Source organism: Bipolaris maydis (genome assembly GCF_028858645.1).
Source record: "Bipolaris maydis strain C4 unplaced genomic scaffold PSV08scaffold_16, whole genome shotgun sequence".
NCBI classification, from domain to species: domain Eukaryota; kingdom Fungi; phylum Ascomycota; class Dothideomycetes; order Pleosporales; family Pleosporaceae; genus Bipolaris; species Bipolaris maydis.
In genome coordinates this window covers 664,470-689,655 of record NW_027093872.1, presented here as the reverse complement: position 1 = coordinate 689,655, position 25,186 = coordinate 664,470, and the positions used below count along the sequence as shown (strand labels likewise).

At 50.0% G+C, this 25,186-nt stretch overlaps 7 protein-coding genes across 7 annotated transcripts; 4 read left to right on the top strand and 3 right to left on the bottom strand.

The window, feature by feature from the left end:
• The first annotated feature begins 1,386 nt into the window (after positions 1–1,386).
• On the top strand, positions 1,387–2,926 carry PSV08DRAFT_336076 (uncharacterized protein). Its single transcript, XM_066092755.1, has one exon. The coding sequence runs from the start codon at positions 1,456–1,458 to the stop codon at positions 2,776–2,778; it is 1,323 nt and encodes a 440-aa protein (XP_065948085.1). The 5' UTR covers positions 1,387–1,455; the 3' UTR covers positions 2,779–2,926.
• A 1,795-nt stretch (positions 2,927–4,721) lies between these two features.
• Positions 4,722–5,279, bottom strand: PSV08DRAFT_381975 (uncharacterized protein; the record flags this gene model as incomplete). Its single annotated transcript, XM_014223611.2, has 3 exons — positions 4,722–4,840; positions 4,955–5,012; positions 5,067–5,279. Coding segments are annotated over 3 exons (390 nt in total), but the record flags the coding sequence as incomplete, so codon positions are not given.
• A 2,334-nt stretch (positions 5,280–7,613) lies between these two features.
• PSV08DRAFT_356476 (uncharacterized protein) lies at positions 7,614–7,913 on the bottom strand (the record flags this gene model as incomplete). The annotated part of the gene is made up of 2 exons (XM_014223610.1): positions 7,614–7,747; positions 7,826–7,913. 2 exons carry the CDS (start codon positions 7,911–7,913, stop codon positions 7,614–7,616), a joined length of 222 nt encoding a protein of 73 aa, XP_014079085.1.
• Positions 7,914–9,176: 1,263 nt separating this feature from the next.
• PSV08DRAFT_412646 (Utp21 specific WD40 associated putative domain-containing protein) lies at positions 9,177–13,287 on the bottom strand (the record flags this gene model as incomplete). The annotated part of the gene is made up of 4 exons (XM_014223609.2): positions 9,177–10,533; positions 10,582–12,402; positions 12,458–12,749; positions 13,226–13,287. 4 exons carry the CDS (start codon positions 13,285–13,287, stop codon positions 9,307–9,309), a joined length of 3,402 nt encoding a protein of 1,133 aa, XP_014079084.2. The 3' UTR covers positions 9,177–9,306.
• A 45-nt stretch (positions 13,288–13,332) lies between these two features.
• PSV08DRAFT_231451 (histidine phosphatase superfamily-domain-containing protein) lies at positions 13,333–18,480 on the top strand (the record flags this gene model as incomplete). Its single annotated transcript, XM_014223608.2, has 4 exons — positions 13,333–13,837; positions 13,944–17,718; positions 17,767–17,871; positions 17,928–18,480. 4 exons carry the CDS (start codon positions 13,333–13,335, stop codon positions 18,208–18,210), a joined length of 4,668 nt encoding a protein of 1,555 aa, XP_014079083.1. The 3' UTR covers positions 18,211–18,480.
• A 961-nt stretch (positions 18,481–19,441) lies between these two features.
• PSV08DRAFT_231447 (glycoside hydrolase) lies at positions 19,442–22,016 on the top strand (the record flags this gene model as incomplete). The annotated part of the gene is made up of 5 exons (XM_014223607.2): positions 19,442–19,565; positions 19,617–20,086; positions 20,149–20,321; positions 20,385–20,454; positions 20,505–22,016. 5 exons carry the CDS (start codon positions 19,442–19,444, stop codon positions 21,969–21,971), a joined length of 2,304 nt encoding a protein of 767 aa, XP_014079082.1. The 3' UTR covers positions 21,972–22,016.
• Positions 22,017–24,879: 2,863 nt separating this feature from the next.
• PSV08DRAFT_356472 (uncharacterized protein) lies at positions 24,880–25,186 on the top strand (the record flags this gene model as incomplete). The annotated part of the gene is made up of 2 exons (XM_066092928.1): positions 24,880–25,062; positions 25,157–25,186. 2 exons carry the CDS (start codon positions 24,880–24,882, stop codon positions 25,184–25,186), a joined length of 213 nt encoding a protein of 70 aa, XP_065948084.1.

Sequence of the window (25,186 nt, the reverse complement as noted above, 5' to 3'; positions counted from 1 at the left end):
AGGCAGCGCCATTTCTGAAGATGCGATAGGTCCGAATTCCGGTGCCTGAAACGGTGACGAGTCGAGGGGTGGAGCACAGTGCGACGGTTCATGACAAGAAACGCCCCATAGGACGCTAAAGCCAAGGATGTGCACGCCTCCGATAGACAATATATGGGATTTGAGCACAAGCAGTGGAATATGTGGTGGCGACAGGACCATGGGATCACGGCGAGTGCAGCAGCAATTTCGGATTCAAAGACAGTGCCGGCGGTTGAATGAGAAGCACATGTCAAGGGTACATTAGCTAGGAAGGTTGCTGGTTGGTGGGCAGCGCCCTGACCGGAGCCGGAGAGCCGCTCGTCTCACATGGGCCAAAAAGGCACCAAGGAAGCCACCATGCCCCCCGGATTCCGGCAGAAGGGGACGTTTTGCTTCAAGAGGGGTCCGATGGCAACGGGTCTCATGTGACAGCTTCAGTCTCCTGCAGCGATAGAGTAGGTAGGGACGAGGGGTGCATTGCATGCTGCTACTCGTACCTACTTGGACGAGCAAAGGGTCCGTACTAGGGTAGCGCAAATCTTCCGGCAATAGGCCGCACTTTGGAAGGTGAGATAGATTGCGAAGCAGTGTGGGGACAGGAGGCTTGGTGGTTGGACTGCCTAGCGAACCGGCCGAGTAGATTGCAAATATGGGGTACAGATGCTTCTCGAAGAAACGCAGCCAGGGTCTTCATCTATACGGACCGCATGTGCTATCTACACAGTACAAGTAAATGCATAGATATTAAGGGCGATAATGCAGGTGGGTGCGTGACAGTGAAGGCTGGCCCCAAGATGGAGGGCCGGGTGGCAGGGAGGGCCAGTTGGGTTTTGCTGACGGCATCTCTTACGACATGGCCAGCTTTGGTCTGTTTCGCGTTGCCACTGCCGTCTAGTGGGTGACACAGCACACAGGTGGGCCGGTAAGAGCTAAATCGAGCTCGTACTCGGCCTCGACTGCTCTGGGGGCTGGGTCAGCGAGCGCGTACACTAGGTACATACATGTGGATACACAGGCATACCGCCTCGAGCAGCGGCGCGGCAGGGCGGCATTGGCGGAGGGGCAGCGAGCCATGAATGCGAAGAGGGGCCCAGGGCTTGGAGGTGGCCGTCGTGGAGCAGGACGAGGGCAGCAGCAGCGGCGCAGGCCCCTGACGGACTTGGGGGGAGGGTGATAGGGTGGTGGTGAAACCAGTCGCGGCCCGCGGCTGAGTTCCTAGCGTAGGGGTGTGCATCGGGCTTACGGTACCAGCGCAGTTCCCAAAGCGGGCTAGCGTACCAGCGCCGCTCAGGGTGCTTGGCAGGTGCCTATTAAAAGGTGGCAGACATGCCACTCTGTCCTTTTCGATGCACAGCCTGGGTCCTAGTCTTAACCACCCACTATGCCCACAAGTCCCCGCACTCGCTCACTACTACCACTACTACTACACCTGCAATGGCCGAGCACACCTTCGACTCTTCTCTCTTTTCCCACACTATGAACACATCCACCATCACATCAACACCCCTCGCCCCACCTCCATCAGCCACAGCATCACACCAGCAGCAACAGGCATCAGACACCATGATGCCCACCACCATCAAGATGGAAATGATCGAGAACTGCGACCACTCGCCCTCGCCACAACGCTCCGCCTCCAAGTCATCAGAACCCTCATCGACACCCGCCCCAGAGAGCAGCGCCTCCAAGCCAGTCAAGAAGCGAAAGTCATGGGGCCAGGTCCTGCCTGAGCCCAAGACCAGCCTGCCGCCCCGCAAGCGCGCAAAGACCGAGGACGAGAAGGAGCAGCGACGCATCGAGCGTGTAAAGCGGAATCGTCTCGCCGCACACAACTCACGTGAGCGGAAGCGACAAGAGTACGAGGTTCTCCAAAATGAAAAGGACGAGCTCGAGGCCAACATGAGGGCCTACAAGGACAAGATGGCCCAGATGGAGGCCGAGCTCCGCTACTACCGATCAAAGTACCCCGGTGAAGCACCAACATCAACCCCCTTCGACCTCTCAACAACACACGACTCGTTCAGCACCATCTGCCCCGCGCAGATCCCAACATCCTTCCCCAGCCCCGTATCCATGGACTCGATGGACTCCCCTCGTGACTCCTCGTGCCAACCCGAGACTCCCCCGTCAAGCTTCGAGGCCTCGCCCGAATTCGACTCGACACAATACTCTGCCGCGGTATTGTGCGACCTGCAGTGTCAGTCGAATTCGGCAGCCTCGCTTCGGACGATCTGGACCTACCTTTCTCTATTCAACCTTTCGCACCAGTCGATGAGAAGCCTGTCGTCATGGAGAACTTCTTCGACTTCGACCAGTTCCCAAAGTGCAGCCCAACCACCAGCGCACCAATGGAACCCGCTTTTAGCATGGTGGATTCTTCTTCAGTCGATGTCTTTGGCTCAACCCTCTTCGACCACAGCTCTACCTCAAGCTCTTTTGGCTTTCTTGACGGCTTTGATGCAAAGTTCCATGACTTGCAGAGTGCCTCTGGCGCAACTTCGGTTAGCGACGAGGCCCTCGCAGCGGGATCACTTTAGCATCGATACCATCATGCGACCCACTGAGAGCGCGAGCGGGCAAGCTGGGTCGGCAGATGGTTGCCGTGGATCACGACTGATGACATCTCCTACCTCTATACAAACGGGTCGGCGTAATGGTGTACAAATAGGGAGGATAGAACGGTCCGTATTGGAAAGGCAAAATTTGGGGCGTGGTTTCACATGGCGTAGGACGGGGTCCATAGCTTGTGGCGCGTAACGGGTTGTAGTAACAGTTTCTTTGAAAGACTTTTTGGTATTTCCTTCGTGGATATCACTTCCTCGATGGGTTTCACAATGGCGGACAAGTCACACCAAGGGCTGGTGCCTCTATCTAGCCAATTTTACCAATGTCTACTGTTCAAACATGATCATCTTCTTTGATTGCTTGTGATGTCTTACTGTCTCCAGCCTGCCTGCCTTGAGTCGCCTTCGCTTTGCTCGCATCTTATCAGCCGATCCAAACTTCGTCCCCCCCTGATGTGTCAGTCTAATGTGTCACCCAGCGTAACCTTCTCCACACTCGTCCCTCATTCCGCATACGCTAATGCTGACCCAAGACTCTCCACATGGACGATCTCCGCGCCTCTTGCCTCTGACCTGCAAGGGCCCAGACCAAGACGGCCTCTCTCGTCTTGTCTCGCTGTATCCTGCACATGCACCTCTCGACGCCGACGTTTCCCCTTTGTTCCAGCCCACTTCCTGCACATCCTCTGCCAGCTCAAGCAGCAGCAGCAGTAGTATGTAGTAGTACACCAACACTTGCCCGTTTTTGACCGCCCCGCTCCCCTCCACTCCCAAGAAGTCAGAATGTCGGTCTGGCCCCACGAATGATATCGCGATCACGTCATCCGGTTACGCCGAGCCCGTGAGTGCTACTCGAAATCCGCGAAGACCGCAATGCCTCCTGCTCTGCTTTCCGAGGGCATTGGGCTTTTGAGCCTGTAGCACGATAACGAGGTGCATGTCACATATGGAACGGATGTAAAACAAAAGAAACACTAGCATGGAATTTTTTCAGCCATGCGTGAGCGTGTACCTGTACCGTCTTATCCGGTTATCAAGGTACCTTGGCACTTACCTACTCCCACTACAGTAAATGGGAGAAAATGCGGTAGCTGAACAAAAGGTGAACATGATTTGCTTGTTTTGCTTGCTTGTTCGACCCCAATGCCCCCAAGTCCGTACGTGGGCGGGCAGCCCGCCAAAAAAACGGACTTCAGTCGGTGTTCGCTTACCTTGCTAGACTAAAGTTCCTGATAAGTAACCACACACCCACACAACCCACACACCCACACACCCACACAAACTATCCCCACCATACACATCACACCGTTACTGGCGCCACAACCTAGCCCCCCTCAATATCCTGCCGGACTTTTGACAAAAGCATCGAGAGTCAGTTTTTTGCAGCAAAAAAAGTCCATTAGCTTAGCTACATAGCCTAGCCAGCAAGGCAAAGCAAATGCAGGCCCCTCTTCACTGCAAGATTCAGGACTAGCGTGTACTTGCATCGAGTGCATGAAAAGAGGAGAATGGGCAATGAGAGAGTAGCCACGCATCAGCTGTGCACACCGCTTTTACTCGGAAGCAGAAGAGGGAAGCCCCACAAACGGAGCATCAGAGAAGGGTGGGGAAAAAAAGACGGGCCCGGGGGGAAGACAAGGGAAATGGAGATTCGAAGATCCCACCCGTAAGCATGTGAAGATTTGATTCGTTTGAAATTCATAAAAGGAAAAGTTCCAGCTTCTCCTTTACATAGAACTACATGTACATCATCTGTGCTGAAAGAAAGAAAGAAAAGTCCTTCCCTTTTTCGCATAATCTCCAATGCAATGTCAACACAAGCTGCTAAAAGCACCGAGTTTACTCGGAACTCCCAGTGTTGAAAGGTCTTCCGTGGTCCTCGCTTGCCTACTACTAGCCAAACCCCTGCTAGACTGGGATAAGAGAGAGTGAGAGCCCCATGTGAGCTAAACCCGCTTCGCGCCGTATCACCGATCTTTCTGGCCGCTAGGCCACTCTCCCCTCCCATCCTCAACCTAACTTTACTGCTACTACTACCGCCGAACAGACAGTGTTACATGATAGATGCTTGCCTCATTGTTGCGGTGAAGGAGGGCTTGCATTCTGCTGTATGTAACCAACAGGGATGATCTTTCTTTACTTGGTGACCTGGTCGACTGGCGCGGGCTTGTTCGAGTCTGTAGCCGGTCGACCCTGGCCTGTGATGCCCTTCTTGGGCATCTCGCCTCCGCCCGAAGCGCTCATGCCTTCGATGCCTGTTCGTTGTCTTGTTAGCTGTTAGATCTTGAAGATAAGGGTCTGAGTTCTTATTGCCATTGGCTCATATGGATTGGATGGAGGCGGTGGAGAGGGGGGGAGGGGTGTCGTACCATCGCCCTTTTCGAGTTCAGGCATGGGAGCTACCTTCTTAGTGTGGTCCATGGTGGCCTACAGTCTTTGTCAGTATTTCTTCCGGAGGTACTCATTGGAGATAGCACTTACGTCTCCAGAGGTACCGTGGACAATGTTCTGGCCCTCAATGGGTCCGTTGTCTGAGGATCCGTCTCCGTTGCGGGGCATGGTGGTAGTGGTGATGGTGGTACGTGCGTGGGTTGAATATGTAGATGTGATGATTAGAGAAGAGAGTTGTAAGAGGATCTGCTGATGCTGGAAAGAAGAATGGGAAATCTGAGGTTTTAATATGGATATAGGGTTCGTCTTGTGCAAACTGCATTGTTACGTAGAATTGCGATCAGAGGTGAGGTGCTGTGATGTCATTGTGGGGTAAGGCTGTCCAGCGAAGGGGAGATGAGACCCACAACCAAACACCAAATATGGACCAAATTTGGTATGTTTCGTAAGAGTGACGCAACTGGCCCTCTTCGATCTCTCGTAACTCTTGGTTATGGTACGTAACGGGGTATTTTTCCTTCTTCTGTTCTTGTCATGGTCCTGATGGGAAGAATGTTCTAGCTCATGGCGCGCCGATCTGATCGTAGTAGCTTTACAAGGAATAAGTATGCGAAATGCAAAGTGCATGGAATTGCTCTTGGATCGGAAAATACAAGATATCGAGTAGATGTGTATGATGTCCATCCAGGAACTGCCCTTTGCAAACTGGTGTTGGAATCGATGTTTTCTGAGAAAGATGAAGGTTTATAGGAGCATGACAAATTCATTGCCATTAAGACGCTTTTGGTAGACTTTGGTCATTGTTTCTGTGTTTTTGCAAGGACACGAATGGAATAAGGAAAAGGTGAGGCATACCGGTACCACATCTACCTCTCCGTATCATAGCAGGAGGCTGTTTATAAACTTTCAACCTTCCTATTCACATAAGGTGGAATAAACGTCATGGTAATCCGCTACAACTCTATGCTGCTGTTCTGAACAAGCCATTGAAATAGCTACCTCCTTTACTCGTTACCTTTCTCTTTCCATCATGTCTTTACTTTAGAAACGTCATTTAACCACTATGTTCTGCTTGTCCTAGTATTATTTCCACGGCTAGTTTCCAAGTCCTAAACTCTTTCTTTTCTGAGTGCAGTGACTGCTTAAGATCTTTTCCTTTGATTTCATCAAACATCAAATGAGTCCGTGCCAAACGGCTTGGTGGATGGGCATCTTATGTCTCAACACTGGCTGCCGTGCATAGAACTTCCAACGGATCAAGTTTTTGTTCGCTTTCATAGACACTTCCTATGGTATTTGATCTTTGTGCTGATGAGAGCCAGAAAATAATTGCTTGCTGATGAGCCGAAGTAGAGGATGCTGTAGAAACTCCCTGTTGAGGATAGCTTCTAGCACAGTATAGCGGGCTCCCTTGACTGGCATCAAGACTTTACAAGTGTTCTGATTGACAAGTAGCATTCAGGGTTGAGCATTTACCCTACTGGTTCTGACGCGCTGTTTTTATTTTCATGATTGACCATCATGATAGCCCAACTTTAAACTATCTTGATCATTTGTGGGACACTGCCTTGAAAAGCAGACCTCTGAACAAATTTCCGGTCTTCTGATAGTTTAAGCAGTGCCTCAAAATCATTAAGATCCTCCACGTCATGTCTTTATGGTGGCTCAAAGAAAGACGTTCCAATTCTAGAAAACTCTTTTTCCACAAAGCCTGAGTTTTGCTTTTTGAGTTTGCGCTTCACAGCTGTCATAAACTTAATAATTAGTTTTTAGTATCGTAGGGACATTAGGAGGCTTAAGGTGGTTACTGCATGAGTTCAATAGGCTAAGAAGAATTGCGTGATGATGTTGCAATATACACGAGCTGATTATCGCTTAAGAGAACCTCTTCGTATTGAGGTGGAAAGTAATCGATATATTCGTAGTTTTTGGAGTTGAATAGGGCTAGATAATTGCGAAGCAGGCAAACAACATTATTGGTGTGTAACTACAGAAGGCTTTCCTGCAGTTACGATATTAGAGTCGCTTGTTTTCCAAGCACCTACAGTTTGTCTCCCCACACTGTGTGTCTCGCTACGATGAGATGGACTTTGCATTGTTATATGCATGTTTGACTTGTTATATTCGACTTTTTCATATTAATTCGTACGTTACACTGTCAAATCTCCGTATCAAATTTATGCACTATTCCTGGTTGCTGGACTACTGCGGAACCCTGGCAGCACAACTGGACAGAGACAGTGCAATAGCAAAACACATTTTCGTCGAATAACCTTACCTAAGTCTACATATAGATTTCGCCGATATTCAGAGGCTCACTAAGTAATGCGAAAACGTTCGGATTTCGTCCTTTTGTTTTTCACTCTAGCCTTGGAGTGTGAGTATTGTCTCTTAAGCCTGCAGATCCAACGGCAGAGCATTGAGATACTTGTAGTGGAGTCAGGTAACGACACGTAAACATAAAAAAAATTTGTTATTGAAGAAGCACTTCTCCAAGACTACAGTCTTGGACAGGGGTATACAAGATCAAGCACAAGCTTTGCCACTCCACGCCAAATGCCAACAAATGGCATACCATCGCAAACCAAGAAATAAAAACTTCTTTACCACGCTCCACCCAGCGTTAACCGCATACATCTAGCAGTCTTTTTTGCTACTGAGGAAGAAGTTGCACTCTCTCGAAACCAAGGCGCGTCTCTGGTGATCAACCCACGCCTCCTGGTCGCAATTGCACTTGACACACGTCTTATGGCAAGTGTAATCTTTCTCATCTGTCTTGTAATTAGCACACATACATAAAACTTCATACCATCCTACTCGAGAAGAAAAAAAACGACAAGTAAACTTACAGTGACACAGCATTCCCGAACCAGGACAGTACTTGGCCGAGGCCGCTCCAAGAGTGAGGAGAAGAGCAAGAACAGAGACAGCCTTCATGGTTGAGTTGTTTTGGATCGTGAGAAGGTAGTGTTTGGTGGCAAGGTGAATTTGCAAGTTCCTTGGATTCGTTTTCAAGCAGCGACAGAAGATAGTACCTATTATATATTCATTGAAAGAAGAAGCCAAGAAACTAAGAAGAAAAATAGCCAGATGGATCATCACTTCTTGTCTGATAGTTTACGAAGTGCCAATTTCGATAAGTAGTTCGTGCATTGTGCTTGTGTTTTCGGCTTTTACTGACTCGTTATAGGTTATCGTTGTTGTTGTAGACGTTAGACTTGCCGTACACTGGCAATACGACGGGTTATTGGCTGAGAATGACCGAGATCGGATATTAGGCGGGGGTTTTTTTGTACCTAGCTCTAACCGCTATCTTTGTCATGCTCCTATTATCCTTATAAGAGATTTTCTTCGGCGGTGAAAATTTCGAGGATTGTAGCGGTGGTGATGGTGATCATTTGAAATTACGAGATTTTGGAGTAATGGGGGAGATTAGGGGATCTGGTTTGGCTGAGGAAGAGCTGCAGGATACAATTATGAGAAGAATGAATAGATACGAATAGGAAGAACATAGCGATTGTAATGTCTTAGCGAGTATGTAGCATTACATGTTCTGTAACAGGCCAATTCATACATTTCGAACTTTCCAAGAGAAGAGCTTTTTGATAGTATCCTTCACTTCAATCTTCCAGGAGAAAAAAAAAGAAAATATAGCATAGCATATTATTACATGCACATAAACTATTGAAATGCAAAGTCCTTGGCAAATGCATACTTGGTCATTCAGTACACACTACATACACAGCACATCTCAACCCAAAGTATCACTGTCTTAGAAAAAATCTCAATCTCACACTTGAAACACCTATACTTAAAGCAAAAATGCATTACATAACCAAGCCAAAGTCCAAACAGACACCACTCCGACAGCAAGAAAAAAAAAAGTTAGAAACTCTCCCAAACACCCCACCATACAATCCCCAATGCACGACCCCAGAAATACCGGTGAAAGCTCCGCAAAAAAACCCCACATGATGAGATACGAACCCCCGGCCGAAACAGGCCCGTTTCTCCCAAACGCACATACCCAAAACCACACCGCACAGTGAATGGCATTTTGAACTGAGTTTCTAACCGGTAAGTAACAAAATTCAACTGTGATATTGATACTTTGGTAATACCATGTTAATCTAGCAAACGGAGTGTTAAGAAAGAAGAACCACGGAAACAAGTCATGATAGATGATAGAAATAAGTAAACAAACTATACGTTTTGATATGGCTAGTTTACTTAGTTACCTAATCCATTCCTCTGCACATACTCGACGAAAAACGAAGACACAACATAACCACATTTTCTCTCTGTCTCTCATTTTCCGCGCCATCCCCGTCTACCTCGCACTCCTCACCCAGCCCACAACACCAACATTATACCCAACCAACCCGCCAACCCTCTCCCTCTCCCCCTTGGCCTCCTCCTGCCACTTCCTCAGCAACCCCACCGCCTCTTCATCCAGCACCACCACATCACCATGCAGCCTCAGGAAAACGCTCATCCAAGCCTGCACCAGCTCGTAATCGCGGCGCTGCGCCAGGCGCGCACTGAGCGCCTTGATGAAAGTGCGCAGTTCCGTGTACGGCTCCGTTGTGTCGAGGGTGCGGATAGCGATGTCGGCGGCGGAAGGAGGGAGCGAGGATAAGTGGGATAGGAGGGGGGTGTAGTCGCCTGTTTCGGTGGCGTGGGCGAGGTGCCGGCTGAATGTGTCGGTGGCGGTGGCAGCACTGGAGCGGGATGCGAGGGCTGAGCTGGAGATGCGGGATTTGGTGTCTTGGGGTTCGGTAGATGCGGTGAGGGCATTGCTGTTGTTGTCATCTACGCCCTGGATCTGGTTCTGGCCGACGGAGGGCAAGAAGAAGGGTGCCTTTTCGGGCGCCTTGGGGGCTTCTTTGGGCTTGTTGCGGGCGCGGATTACGTCGAGGTGGAGGAGGGTTTGCCAGCGTGATTTGGGGACTAGACTGAGCGTTGTGATGTTGTCGCTGAGTTGGTCCATGATGGGGACGGTGATTTCGTCTTCCTGCTCGTCTCCTGCCTGTTCTTCGGTCGCGGCTTCCACAACGGCAACACCGCCTTCACCAGATGCTGTGGGCGCACTGACTGAGACGATGTCATCCTCAGTAATCTGGCGCGTCGAAACATGTGTGAAGAGCGTTCGGTTGGTCCAGATGTGCACGCCGACCTCACCGTCTAGACCCGTGGCGAGGAACTCACCGGAAGGCGAGAAGGCCACGGTGTTGCACTTCCTAGGAAGCTTCATTGCGTCAATCATATGGCCAGTTGGTAGATCCCAGACCCTGACAGTGGAGTCGGAAGCTGCAGAGATGATCCACCGCCCATCACTTGAGAAAGTGTAGTCGAGTGTTTGCAATCCGGTCTGAGAGCGAGAAGCCCAGAGCTCTCGAATAAGCTTCTTGGTAGTGATGTCGACAACACGGATAGAGCCATCATCACAGCTCAATGCTATCAGATCACTGTTACGGTGATAGCGCATACCGAGTATCTTCGTCATAGGATACCAGTCAATCTCATGGAGCAGGATGCCCGTAGCAAAGTCCCAAAACTGGCCATGTCAGTATAGTCACAGCTGGAAAAAGATATCTCTACTCACCTTGACTTTGCCATCGTCCGAACAACTTATAAGCGTACGGTTCAGGGCATCTACGGCAAGGCCAGTGATGGCGCCTTTGTGCTTGCCTTCTCCTTTGACAAATTTGCGCGGGGAGTCTTCTCCGCCACCGAGAGCTTCTTCAGCCTCCAATTGCAGCAGCTTGTATTTCTTCGCCTCGACCGAAGTAAGTCGAGCGGGAAACTTTCGCCTGAATTTGCCAGACTGCAAGTTGTACATGTCGATGGAACCACCGGCGGAGCCAATCACAGCAAATGTACCACAAGATGAGATTGCGACACTCTTGACTTCGGTTCCGTCACCAGTATCGAATGCCCACCTTCCTGCTCGCTTGCGACCCCAGAACCATGTCCTTGCAGTCTTGTCGCCCTCGTGTCCGGTAACGATGCTCTCCCATCCAGTCATGTTGACCTCAGGAGCCTTCTTGTCTTTGCCCTTCACTTTTGATGAGTTGTTCCAGATGCCAACCACACCTGGCATGGCACCCATACCACCGTCACGATTGAGGGAGCAGGCCACACAAGTAATGGCGGGAGCTTTCAGATCCTCCAACTTGGTGTGGTGCTTTGATGTTTCTGCATTTCCATTCAACAAACCCATCTTCTTTGCCTTTTTCTGAACGGCACCCTGGCTGAGCTCTGTACTTTGTCCGTCCCTTCGCAGACTCCAACCCCAGAGACTGCGATCTTTGCTTGCGCTAAGGAGCCACTTGCCAACATCATCTGAACCGTCTGAGTTGGAAGGGAGGAAACGGAGAGTCGAAACTGGTGCAGCATGCCCACCACGAGAATGCAGGATGCGTGGGACAGGTGAGAAGGGCGTTTCGTCAAAGATCCAGCTCTTCAACGAGTTGTCCAAGCCACTTGATACAATTACTGCCTGGCCAACAAGAAATTCAATTTTGCTGATACCGCCCCCAACTCCACCACTCGCAGATGGAGGTGGGCCATGTGCGCCTCGCAGGGTACCCGTTTTGCGACCACCCTTGTTCAGGTCCCAGAAGGTAATGTCTCCACTGTCACTGCTAGCTGTCGCCATGACACCATCTTCGCGGCCATCATCACCAGCACCTAGTCCATCGCTTCTGAAGGAGATGGATGTCACTGGGTGCTTTTGCGAGCCGCCCGTATTGAGGCGCATGATCTCCTTGTCTGCGCGAATATCGTGTATTGTGATTGGGCCGGACTCGTATGCGATGGCGAGGAGCGACAAGGCGGGCGTTGGCTGCAGTGCGGTCACAGAGCCAAAGTCAGCAGCGGGCGGGAGAAGTGTGTACAGTAGTTTTCCGGTACTGATGTTCCATATCTCGACTGATCCGTCTTTGCGGCCGACAAAGATTTTGTTGAGGTATGTTGGCATGTTGCAGATGCAGCCAGAGAGTGGGCTGGAGGAGACTCCTTGGAGAGTGGTGTAGTGCTCTAGAGAGCTAGTTCGCCAGACTTCAAGCTTGGTATCGCCGCATCCCACAATCCATTCTCCAAGGACCACCAGTCTTCCGATGCGCTCGATGCCGCCACGAGGTAGCTCGAGCTCGGCGACCTTTTTTCCACGCTGGAAGATCCATATGCCGCGTTCAGAATTCTTCTTGGGTCCTGACCAGGCAGCAAAAACGACTTTTTTCCATGCTAGTGTCGCAGAGATATCCTCGGGCGTCTGGGGTCGGGTGATGAAGACAAGGTTGAGTCCGCGCTTGAGGTCGTATGTCTGGAGGGAGCGGCCGACGGAGGTTGTGATCTGGAAAGTAGTCTTGCCGAGCGGAAGCGCGGTGAAAGGAACAGCTGTGGGAGACACAAGGCCTACTGTCTGTGGGTGATAGGTTAGCTACCAGTGTGTAGCTCGTTGTGTAGCATAAACTCACTCTGAAAGGCGCGAATATCTTGGACTGGCGGACAAGCTGCGCAGAGCTCTTTTCGCCATTGCTCTGTGTTTTTTGGCGTTTGGTGACTGGACCATTGACGGCGCCGTCTTGCGCCTGGGGACTTGCCATGATTGGGGTAGGTGGGCAAGGCGCAACTAGAGGGTGGGCATGTGCTTGGAGTTGTCGCGACTTTTGAGCGGCGCAACCAAATTTTTGCGGAGATGAGATTAGATTAGATGGTTCCCGGCTGGAGCAGGGCGCTAAGAGATCGACGCAGGGGTCCGTCGGCGGCCTTGGATACCCACATCCTTACGTGGTGTGTATGGATGATGTCGCCCAAGGGTCCTCGTCGTGAACAACGACCAGGTGGGCAGGCTAAGAAGGCTCGCGACAATGGAAGAGAAGCATGCAAGTCAAGCCGACCAGCATATCGTCAGGGGCGGTAGCATGTGCTGACATCAACTCTCGTCGGCTGCGCATGCCTCATGCTCAGCGGAGACAGGCCGGGCCGAAACGATGGGTGCAACACGTGGCGCAGACCATACTCGCTACAGCAGCGAGAGCGATCGTCTATGGCTGGAAAGGGAAGAGTATGGTTGTGCAGTGCAGGGAGACGGCCCATTCACAACGAGCCATCGGAGCCATTGCGCCAAGTCACGCAGAGTGACGCACTATTCGTGATGGCCCGTCGGGAGCTTCTTCAGGCGATACAAGAATCCAGTCTCCCAGGCCCCAGAAGCATCATGAAGTCGTGAAGGCCATACGTACGGCCGCCCATCGCCCCTTGTGCCAGCCTGCCCGCCAGCCCTCGCTTGTGGAAAAGCAAGCATTTTGTCTGACAACACCCCCACGTACCCACGGGTATAAGACGCAGCATGGAGCCGTCCCTCTCCCGCACGGCCAGTTCAGAGAGCACTCAATCATGGCAACAGCTCGCCACGGCCAGCGGCGCGTCAGCAACGCGCAGCAGAAAGGCGCGGTCGAGCGAGCCAGAGACGGGCGCCGCCACGGTCGGGCGGGCGAGCGTGTCAGTGCCGCCGCTGAGCGCAAAAGCGATTCGACAGAGCCTGCCCGGCCGGCGAGCATCCAAAGCATCGGATAGCAGTTTTCTCGAGTACCTGGGAAGTGCCTGGTCTGGTTCCGCCATCGACGAGACCGATGGCTCGTCGACGCTAGAGAACTCGCGCCCAAGTCTTGCAAGCGGCCCCGTCAATCCCCAGCTGCTGCCGGACTCGTTCCGACATGGCACACACGCCGCCGCCGCTACTGCTGCGCCTGCAGAATCCAAACGGCTATCCATCTCGTCTTTTGTGTCGGCCCTGTCGCATCACGGATACAGTTGGAGTGGTAGAAGCTCGGTAGCCGGCTCAGAGCCCGAAGGTGCGTACGTCATGCGCCTTGACCGACCTGGCCGGCAGCTTTTTTCCCACATGCCATGACCTGTCTTGTCCTCTTTGGCCCACTACTGACTTCCCTCCCTCCATAGCCAGAATGGACAACCCCCATGGAACCACGACCGCTACTACCTCCCTCTCCGTCACCACATCGAGCCAGAATGGCAGTCTCGGCACAAAGCCCTCGCCCACGCAATTGCTCTTCCAGCAGGACCAGACTGCCCCCAGCAATCATGCCCAGGCCTCCTCTTCTCCCACCGCCAACAACAACAACAACAACAGCAGCAACAACAATTCTATCCCACCACATCCTGCCTCTCCCCAGCTCAACCCGCCGCCCCGCCGCTCACGAAGCCGTACCGCCCAGAGACGCATTAGTGGAAGCACTGCTCCAAGTAGCAGCCCAGCCAGCAGAGACATGCGCGAGAAGAAGCCGACAAAGGGCATAATTGGCGTCTGTGCCCTAGAGTCAAAGGCCCGCAGCAAGCCCGCACGCAACATTTTTGGAAAGCTCGTCGACGAGTTCGAGGTCAAGATCTTTGGCGACAAAATCATCCTCGACGAGGCCGTGGAGAACTGGCCCATTTGCGACTTCCTCATTTCCTTCTTCTCAGACGGCTTCCCCCTCGACAAGGCCATTGCCTACACCCGGCTACGGAAGCCCTTTTGCGTCAATGACCTGCCCATGCAGCAGGTCTTGTGGGATCGTCGTCTGTGTCTTGGCATCCTCGATAAGCTCAATGTGCCCACACCGAAGCGCATTGACGTGAGTCGGGATGGTGGACCAAAACTGCCCTCTGCCGAATTTGCAAAGACTCTGTACGAGCGAACTGGCTTAAAGCTTGAGGGGCCCGAGGACGGCACCGGTGGCGGTCTGCCCGCACCTAAGAAAGTCGAGCTGATTGATGATGGCAACACAATTTTTGTAGATGGTGCCACGCTAACCAAGCCATTTGTGGAGAAGCCCGTGAGTGGTGAAGACCACAATATCCACATCTATTTTCACAAGAAAGATGGCGGTGGTGGCAGGAGGTTGTTCAGGAAGATCAATAACAAGAGTTCGGAAAAGGACGACACTCTTGAAGTACCAAGGGCTATTACCGAACCAGGAAGCAGCTACATCTACGAGCAGTTCCTGCGGGTCGAAAACTCAGAGGATGTCAAAGCATACACCGTCGGGCCCAACTTCTGCCATGCCGAGACGAGGAAATCACCCGTTGTCGACGGTCTCGTCAAGCGAAATCCAAGCGGCAAGGAAGTGCGCTATGTAACGAAGCTGAGCGACGCAGAGGCTGCTATCGCATCAAAGATATCAGAAGGCTTTGGCCAACGCGTGTGTGGCTTCGACTTGCTTCGCACTGGAGAACAGAGCTACGTCATCGATGTCAACGGCTGGAGTTTTGTCAAAGACAACGGCGATTACTACGACAGAGCAGCTACTATTCTCAAAGACATGTTCCTCAAGGAAATTGCACGCAAGCAACACAAAAACGCCGCCCAACACGCCGCTACTGATGCACAATCTGGCTCAGAAGGCACTTCCGGTTCTGCCGCTGGAGCAAAGAACGGATCAGGTCATCGCAAGACTCTAGGAAAGCTCTTCAAGAGTCCCAGCATGTCCAAGGTGCATCCTGGCCCGATTCACGCTCACCTCCCACACATGAGACAATCCAGCACTATGCCTTCTTCGCCTGAGACATCGTTGAGTACAACACCCGTTGCAACTTCGCCCGGTTTTGAAAGGCCCAATTCTTCAGTACTGCTCGGTTCGACAACGGCCACTTCTACAACACTCCCCCAAGGCGTAGTCTCTGACCCTGACGTGCCACTTCCGTCTGCATTCGAAGACGACGACGAAGATATGAATCTTGAACCAGAAAGATCAATGTCGACCGATCATGTCGATGTACCACCTCCTGCGACTGCAGCACAATGGAAACTAAAGGGCGTCGTTTCAGTCATTCGCCATGCTGACCGTACGCCCAAGCAAAAATTCAAGTACACTTTCCACAGCAAGCCTTTTGTCGACTTGCTCAAGGGGCATCAAGAGGAAGTGCTCTTGATTGGCGAAGCGGCCTTGCAAAGCGTCAGCGACGCAGTAAAGGTGGCCATGGAAGAGGGCATAGAAGATCCAAAGAAGCTGCGTGAACTGCAGTTATACCTAACCAAGAAGGGAGCATGGCCTGGCACCAAGGTGCAGATCAAGCCAATGTTCCGAAAGAGGAGGAAAGAAGAGTTGCAGCCGGGAGAAACTCTGCCTGAAGAGACACCCGAAGCGCAAAAGCCGGATCCGATAGAAACTGAAGGTCAAGATGCAACGGGCAAAGTGGACGAGGATGGCGAGCCGGAGCTACTCAAGAATCGCAGTGACTCAATGTCTGGTGTCACCTTGTCTCGTATAACTGCCCAAGATAACAACATGGTCCTCGATAAGCTACAGCTAATCATCAAGTGGGGAGGCGAGCCAACGCATTCCGCTCGGCACCAGACCCAGGACATGGGTGCAAACTTCCGAAACGATCTTTTGCTGATGAATAGGGACGTACTTGACGATGTTCACATATTCAGCAGCTCAGAGCGACGAGTCACCACCAGCGCACAAATCTTTGGTGCCTCTTTCCTAGACAGGGATCAGTATCTGGCCGAACACATCCAAGTTCGCAAAGATCTTCTTGATGATTCCAACGCAGCCAAAGATGTCATGGATAAGGTCAAGAAGAAGCTTAAGACTCTACTGCGCGCTGGCGACAAAGCTCCACCACAGTTTGCTTGGCCCAAGGATGTACCTGAACCATACCTCGTCGTCAGGCAGGTAGTAGATCTTATCAAGTTCCACCAGCGTGTCATGAACCACAACTTTAAGAAGATCGAGACGGAAGCCATGTCATCGCTGGCTGCACTAGCGTCGCCAACCTCCGGATCGCAACCAGAGCAGTCCCAGTACACCAATGTCAGCCACATCCAGTCCCGTTGGTGCTGTAACGAAGGCCCTGAACTGTTCAAGGAGCGTTGGGAGAAGCTTTTTAAGGAGTTTGGTGACGCCGACAAGGTCGATCCTAGCAAGATATCTGAACTCTACGACACGATGAAGTTTGATGCTCTTCACAATCGCAACTTTCTCGAGTGGGTGTTTACGCCAGATGCCACTTTTGTGGACGAAGAATCCATCGCCGATGGCTCCAAGCAAACTACGCCTGACAATTCCTCTGCTAAATCGATATCTGTGGGCCTGACTCCATCGGAAGCCCAGTTGAAAGCAGAAGCGAAAGAGCAGAACGCCGAGAAGCCTCAAGAGAAGGAGAGGGGCAGCTTGTCTCATCGTATGGGCTTTAGGCGCAGGTCTGAAGCTTCCATCAAAGCACCTGCGGCACCATCTTACGCGCACGAATCGTACTTTAAGTTGTACTCTGGTGTCGGGACCACTTCCTCAAAGCCTCAGGCAGACGCGCGTCTCGTCAAGCTGCGCGAGATGTACCATCTCTGCAAGGTTCTCTTCGATTACATTGGTCCTCAGGAGTATGGTATCGAGAGCGAAGAGAAGCTGGAGATCGGATTGCTTACTTCACTCCCTCTGCTCAAGGAGATTGTTGGAGATCTCGAAGAACTCCAAGCATCCGACACTCCAAAGAGTTTCTTCTACTTCACCAAGGAATCGCACATTTACACTCTGCTCAACTGCATCCTGGAAGGTGGTATCAAAACAAAGATCGAACGCAACGCTATTCCCGAGCTCGATTACTTGTCACAGATCAACTTTGAACTCTATGAGTCTGAGAATGCTAGCATCGGTGACCAGCCGCATACTTTCAACTACAGTATTCGTATCACGCTGTCGCCGGGTTGTCACGCTTTTGCTCCGCTCGATGTGTAAGTTGAGGTTTATACATCTTATCATAACATTACTGACATCAACAGGCAACTCGACTCGAGACATATGATTGGCTTCGCTCCTCGCCGCAGTCTGACTCTCCATCAGGACTGGAAAGAAGTTCTCGAGACGCTCCGCGCAAAGTTTCACACGTAAGTCTTGTTCTTTTTGTTTCATTCGCACGACTCCTTACTGATATTGTGCCCAGTGTCAAACTCCCCAAATCCTTCGTCGCCATCGACCTCAGCGAAAAGGTGCCCGAGGCTTTTGAACGACACACTAACTCCAAGGGCAAGGAGCACAACATGACGGAGAACGAGGAGCGTGGTCGAACAGAAGAGAGGAGCGAAGGTGCATCGCTGTTACCTATTACGAACGAGAAGGGAAATGTTTTTTCGCCCACCGGTGGGGTGGTTAATCCAGAACATTTGCATCTCAAGGAGATGAGTCCAACGAATTTGCCCCCGCCTATGATGGATGAAAAGGAATAATGGGGAGTGGGAAGTGTACTAGCAGAACTACTGTGTTTCTAGGAGACTCTTTCTGGAAGAGTCTGTATGCGGTCGTTATTAACGTTTATGTTTTTCACATCGTATACATGAATGGGATTAGAGAAAGGCGTTTTCTTTTGAATTCATGATAATGGGTGGGAGGCGTTTTGAGAAGGGGATTCGGGCGGTGTTTAGTACCGGGTTTAGATGGAAGAAATGAAAGTCCCGTCAACATTATCCACTACTGCATATCAAATAAAACAAACTCGGACACCTGTTTTCAAATGCATTGCTGTCAAAGCCTTTCCCCCCCTCCTAAAGATTGACACATTTCATACAGAAAATAAAAAATGGATGGCATGGCCTTTTTCTATTCACCTTGACGATTCATGCCCCCCCTGCTCCGAACACCCGATATGACTCCATGCCTTACACTTAGTTCCCTCTGCATTACCAGTTTCGTCCTGCACTTGTCACGACATGCATAAAAACAATTGGTCATGCAATGCCGGCAGTACGCTAGTGCTGTTGCTGGGGTGAACATCGGGCCATTTTTGCCCCGCCTTTGTAACCTATACCCTGTTGACATGACGGGATCGGATCTGCCATGTTGCTTCTCGGTGATTCGATGAAACCCGAGGAAGAAAAGAGAGAGAGAGATTTCTTTGGAAATTGTACAGAAGCATCTGCAATAATATTCATAGTATAGTTAACCTTTTTTTTTGAAAAACCAAAATGCTTATGAGCTAGCCAAGTGAATATTCGAAGTTTTTTTGTTCAGAGGTCCAATTATAATATATGGGGGGGAAACGGTTGTTATCACAAGCTACTACCATCCGATCCGCACCATGCTTTCTCCCCCAATTCTCCGCTTTTTGCCCCGACAAAACAGCATCCGTTTCCCCCAACCTGTTTGCCAGCCCTTGTATTTTTTTTCTTGTGTCCCCACCGGACAACCCGCCTGCCAAGGTAACAATGCGGAGAAAGAGAGGAAGACGGATTTTGAGCCCGCCCAATAGTAGCTATGTAAGAAATGGGCTCTCGTCACGAGGTCCGGGTACTACGTCGTGTTTTTCCCCAGAAATGACATCAGTAATAGGCCCGGAAGAGGAGCGGAATTGCAGGTCAACACTTTTTCTGGAATGGGTATTTAAGGTAGCTGGGGGAGACGTCGTAGATGTGACTTTTCTGAGCAGCGGTCAAGACGGTTTTTCGATAGAGTCTGCCAAATATGAGGTTCGCTGACGCTTTGGCTTTAGCCATTGCTTTATTTCCAGGTCTCTCGGTCGCCCAAGGATATACCAATGAATCTGAAGTCCCCTTATATGGGTTGTCGCCGCCCGTGTATCCTAGTCGTGAGTATATTTGCATTTTTCTGGGCCGAAAGAAATGCTGACAATGTGCAGCCCAGGGCAATGGTTCGACATCCGAAGCTTGGGCCGCAGCATACGCTCGTGCAAGAGCCGTTGTCGCGCAATTGACGCAGGAAGAACAATCAAACTTGACTCACGGCGTCACGGGACGATGTGTAGGACAGACAGGCGCAGTGCCTCGTCTTGACATTCCTGAACTCTGCTTCGCTGATGCTCCGGCTGGTATTCGCGGTCAAGAATTTGTATCGGCGTTCCCTGCCGGCATTCATCTTGGAGCGACGTTCGACAAAAGGCTCATGCTGAGATATGGCCAAGCTCTAGGTCGAGAGTTCAGAGGGAAAGGTATTCACATTGCGCTGGGCCCTTTTATTGGGCCTATTGGGCGTGTTGTAAGAGGTGGAAGGAATTGGGAGGGTCTGGGTGCTGATCCGTATCTTAATGGTGTTGGAGGCGGTCTGCTCACTAGAGGCACTCAGGAAGCAGGTGTCATGGCAACTCCAAAGGTGGGAAATTTTCTAACCCATTTTGAAACTATTGAAAACAAAAGACTAATTTTCTTGATTAGCATTGGATTGCTCAAGAGCAGGAGTACAGACGTAGACCTGGAAGCGAAGGCGAGGCCGTTTCGTCAAACGTTGACGACCGCACGCTACACGAGTTGTATGCTTGGCCTTTCATGGATGCTCTCCGTGAAGGTGCTGTTTCTGTAATGTGCTCTTACCAGAGGATCAATAACTCGTGAGTAGATTTCATGATGTATGCTGTAGGGAAAAGCCGCTGACTCTATATGTCTACGTTCAGATATGGCTGCCAAAACTCAGCCCTGCTGAACGGAGTATTGAAAACTCAATTAGGATTCGAGGGTTTCGTGGTATGTCCGATCCAGGTACAGTCTAAAAAAACATGCTCATATGTATTCAGGTCTCCGATTGGGATGCACAACATGCGGGTGTTGCATCGGCAAATGCTGGGCTTGACGTAGTCATGCCCGTAGCCAAGTTCTGGGGCAAGAATCTCACCGACGCCGTGAACAACGGATCGGTTACTGCTGAAAGGTTCAACGATATGAACACCCGACTACTGGCAGCCTACTACTATCTCAACCAGGACGAAGCCGATTTCGACACCCAAATATATCCGTACAATGTAAAGCACGAGATTGTGGACGTAACGGAGGACCATGGCTCTTTGATCAGGGAGATTGGAGCCGCAGGTACCGTTCTTGTGAAGAACGTGAACAACACCCTTCCCCTTATCAATCCCCGCTTCTTGAATATCTACGGCTATGACGCAGAGGTAAAAGCCTCGCCCTGGAACAACCCCTCACGTTTCGGCGGTGGCTACGAAGAAAACTTTGGCTGGAACACTTTGAACGGCACGTTGATAACAGCAGGCGGCTCGGGTTCTAGCACACCTCCATACGTAATCAGCCCGTTCAAAGCGCTGCAAGACCGGTTGATTGCGAACCGTGGAACACTTCGCTGGGATTTTTGGGGCGTAAATCCGACTGTTTACGCAAACGCCGAAGCCTGCCTCGTATTCATCAACGCATACGCATCCGAAAGCTTTGATCGGACATCTCTCACCGACGATTTCAGCGACCAGGTCGTTAAAAACGTGGCTACAAACTGCTCCAACACCATTGTTGTTATTCACTCAGCAGGTGTCCGCACTGTCGACGCATGGTACGACCATCCCAACGTCACTGCCATCCTATATGCTGGTGTCCCGGGTCAAGAAAGCGGAAACGCAATCGCCGACGTACTCCTCGGCGACGTAAATCCCAGTGGCCGATTGCCGTACACTGTTGCTCGCTCCGAATCTGACTACGGCGCCTTGCTCAACTCGACTTTCGACCCTTCCATCCCCGCCTTTTTGCAATCAAACTTTACAGAAGGTTTGTATATCGACTACCGTGACTTCAACAAGCGCAACGTCACACCGCTGTACGAATTCGGCTTTGGGCTGTCTTACACTACCTTTTCTTACGGCGAGTTGTCAATTGAGTCGGTAGCACCAAACACTTCGCTCTCGCGCTTCCCATCTCCCTCGGTGCCAATTGTGCAGGGCGGCCACCCAGAGCTATGGGATGTGCTGTATCGTGTCAGCGTCAACATCACCAACACGGGTAAAGTAGCTGGACACGAGGTACCGCAATTGTATCTTGGTGTTCCGAATGCGCCGCAGAAGCAACTGAGGGGTTTCGAGCGTGTGGGCTTGTTGAAGCCAGGCCAGAGCGCTGTCGTGGATTTTGAGCTTCAGAGACGTGATTTGAGCATTTGGAATGTAGAGGCTCAGGCATGGGAGCTGCAAAGGGGACGATATGGAGTGTGGGTTGGCGCGAGTAGTCGTGACGTAAGACAAGAAGGGGAGATTGTTGTACAGTGAGCATCACCTACAATGGAATGAGGCAGGTATGTATGACCATAATAATCTTGCAACCGCTCTGTGATGCTTAAACTTTCTTTGCAACGTGACTCCATGTGCTTCAAATGGTAATACGGCACTGCGTGTATTAAATGGTCAATATTAGAGAGCACTTACATAGCTTTCTACATATTGCTATGGTCCTGTCTGAATTAACACAAAGTTCAAACAGCGTCGACGACCATTTCATGTTTCTCAACCAAGCGGATATCAATCACTACACGGTGTTTTACTGCCAAGGATGTCGAATTAAGATCTTCAACATCCAGGATCATAACTGAGGCACTAAATTATTTCTAAGCACTTCAGAACCACACGTATAGTATGACAGGTATTAATTACGCTTCATTCACGAATACGAAAAATTATGCAGATCCCTCTCGTTTTTCAAAGGTGCAAGAGCAACCATTTGTTATATTGACTACACATTCTTGGTGGTGAACATCCTATAGAGAAAGCATCATAACCAGCACCATCAGGTCTTGCAATTTCTGAGCCATCTAGTTCTAAGCAAAAAGGAAGAATTACCCTTCCAGTGAGCCTTGTAAGTCTTCTTTGCTTGGACAAGGCAAGAACGTTTTAGCAGTCTGAGCCAAAAAAACGAATACGAGGGTCACTAGGCCACCCGGGCTTGCACGTAAACACTTGGCCTTGAGATGAGATTCAGATGAGTTACCGCTATAGGGCCTATTCTGTTATCCTTTTGGGTTTAGGTCTTTGACAAGGAGCGTTGGTTAGTCTCGCAGCTGGGCATATCTAGATTGAGATAGAAAACGGATGAGATCGCCCATGGTTGCTTTTAGTCTACTATATACTTAATGTTCTAAGCGCTGATGTAAGCAGCCGAACAAAGCCAATAGGGGTCTACTCAGATACCGAGACTAGTAAAACAAATAGGCAAAGGTTACGGAAGTCGCTCCCCAAAGTTATCGCCAGACCGGAGGAGCTCAGTTAGAAGTTCTTGCTAGCGTTTTGTTAAGCGGAATCGACGACAACGTTATGCGTTTTACTAACGCCCTCTCGCTATAAGTATTAGTTACAGCGACGCTATTAACTACTAGGTAAAAAGGATCTAAAGTATATAGAAGTAACAAGCTTTAAGTTATAGCGTAAGTCTAACTAAACAAAGACTTGGTAGTACTACGGTGATATTACGGGCACTCTATTAGCACCAACTTCTAACCGAGCTCCTTTGGTCTACCGATAACTTTTCGGAGCGACTTCCGTACAGGTCACCCTTATAACAGTTATTTAGCACCCTGTCTTATAGGGGTGCCCTGTAACCTTTGCCAAACAAATATCCATATACTCTCCCTACAAAGGACCTTTTTAGAGAAAATAACAACTAACAGTGGGGTCTACTAATGGTTCTACCGTAGTATCGTCGTAATAGCAGCCTTATCTTACTCAAGCTCTCTTTTTTTTCTTTTTTCTTTTTCACTACTTGTTCATATAAAAGAGGATTCAAACCTATTACCATAGTAACCCATATATTCTAATTCGAAACCGGGCTAGTGTTTAACATTTCTATAAGCAATCGAGTATTCCAAAGAGGGAGCAAGGTGATAAGGGTTGTAGAATTGCTTATACGGGACGGGGGAAATACCAAGGCTTGTGTAGATCCGATATATTCTTGAGATTGGCGAAATCCATGAGTCGCTTGAGGGCCTGTTCGGTTGCGCGGTTGCGGTTTGCGGTTTGCGTTTTAATTACCGAATTTAGGCTGCGTTTTTAAACCGCAGCTAAAAACGCTATCGTGTTCGGTTAAATGCGCGTTTTTTAAGCATTAGCCCTTGCAGCGTTTTGTTCATATTACTCTAGTTAAAAAGCTATATCTAGTGCTTATCTTACCTATATCGGATACTCTATTAGGAAAGGTTAAAACGCGATTCTAAACAGTAGCAAGGGGGGCAGCGGTTGGTTGCGTTTTTGCTAGTACTATGTATCAAAAATTAACTACTAAAAAAGCTATTGCGATAGCTACAGCTAGTGTAGCAGCTACTACAGCGTTGGCAGTTACTACTAGCGATATATATTCTCCCCCACCTTCGGGTGTTCGAGCTTATAATAATAATTATAACCGTAGGTATCTCTAGCTAGCTGCTTGCTTAAGTAACGATACGCAGTTATTTGCTAAGAGCTAACTTACCTAGCTAGTATTTAAAGCGTTAGCCCGTCAGTTACGGTAAGTCTGTTGTAATATAGATAACCTAAAGTAACGAAGTAATAGAAAATTAAAACGCTAGCTAAAACGCTACTCTGTCTTCTATCTTAATTCGGAAAAGTAAAACCGCAACCCCTGACGACTAATACTACTAGGCCAGTCAAGAGGCGGCGCAGGACAAAAGAAGGCGGACAAATGACCCCCGCGTTGCTTGATAGCGAGGCTTGTATGATCTCAGTATACTTGGGAGATGAAATAACCCGCCGTACTAATACTTTAGTTATTACTGGAGTAGCTCTTTAAGAGCCACTGCTAGAAAATGAATGGGTACGATTGTCCCAAAGAAGGATGCATAGCAGAAGTGATGGAGCACTAACACGTTTGCATTTCATGGAAATTTGACAATCAGGGGATGAGGTATTACGCACTTGACCAAGTAGATACGAAGACCATTCCCCAAGGGTTACCCTAGAAGGCCGAAGACCGAAGAACGACCACACTAGACCGAGATACCAGATCTATCTACAATGAGAGTGCAGGAAATGAACCTGTTGTACGTACTACAAGCTCAAAGATATATAAACAGTCACTCTTCCGCCATACCATCGTCATCACGAACAACAGCCATCATACTCTTTTAAACTATTCCCACGACTTTCGCTAATCGTCTTTACGACTACACACTCTTTCAACCCAAACGCAACCATGCAATTCCGCTCCATCATCCTCGCCGCCACCGGCCTGCTTTCTGTTGCCTACGCTGCCCCAGCTACCGGCAACGTTGTTTCTGAAAACCCGCTCTTCACTCGCCAGTGCCAACCAACTGGATTTTGCGCAAAGTCCGTCGATGCTTGCACTCAGCTCCAATGCTGCTCCAATGCGAAGCAGGTAAGAAACAACATTTAATTCCCTCCTTTCTCCATCTTCTTGGAATGACAAGAAACGACTATTCGGAGAGAAACAAACTAATGACCATTTATAGGGCGATGGAACTGGCTGCTGCTGTGTCTAA

Excerpts from the sequence above, each read along its gene's own strand:
- PSV08DRAFT_336076 (XM_066092755.1), top strand. The coding sequence starts at position 1,456 with ATGGCCGAGCACACCTTCGACTCTTCTCTCTTTTCCCACACTATGAAC.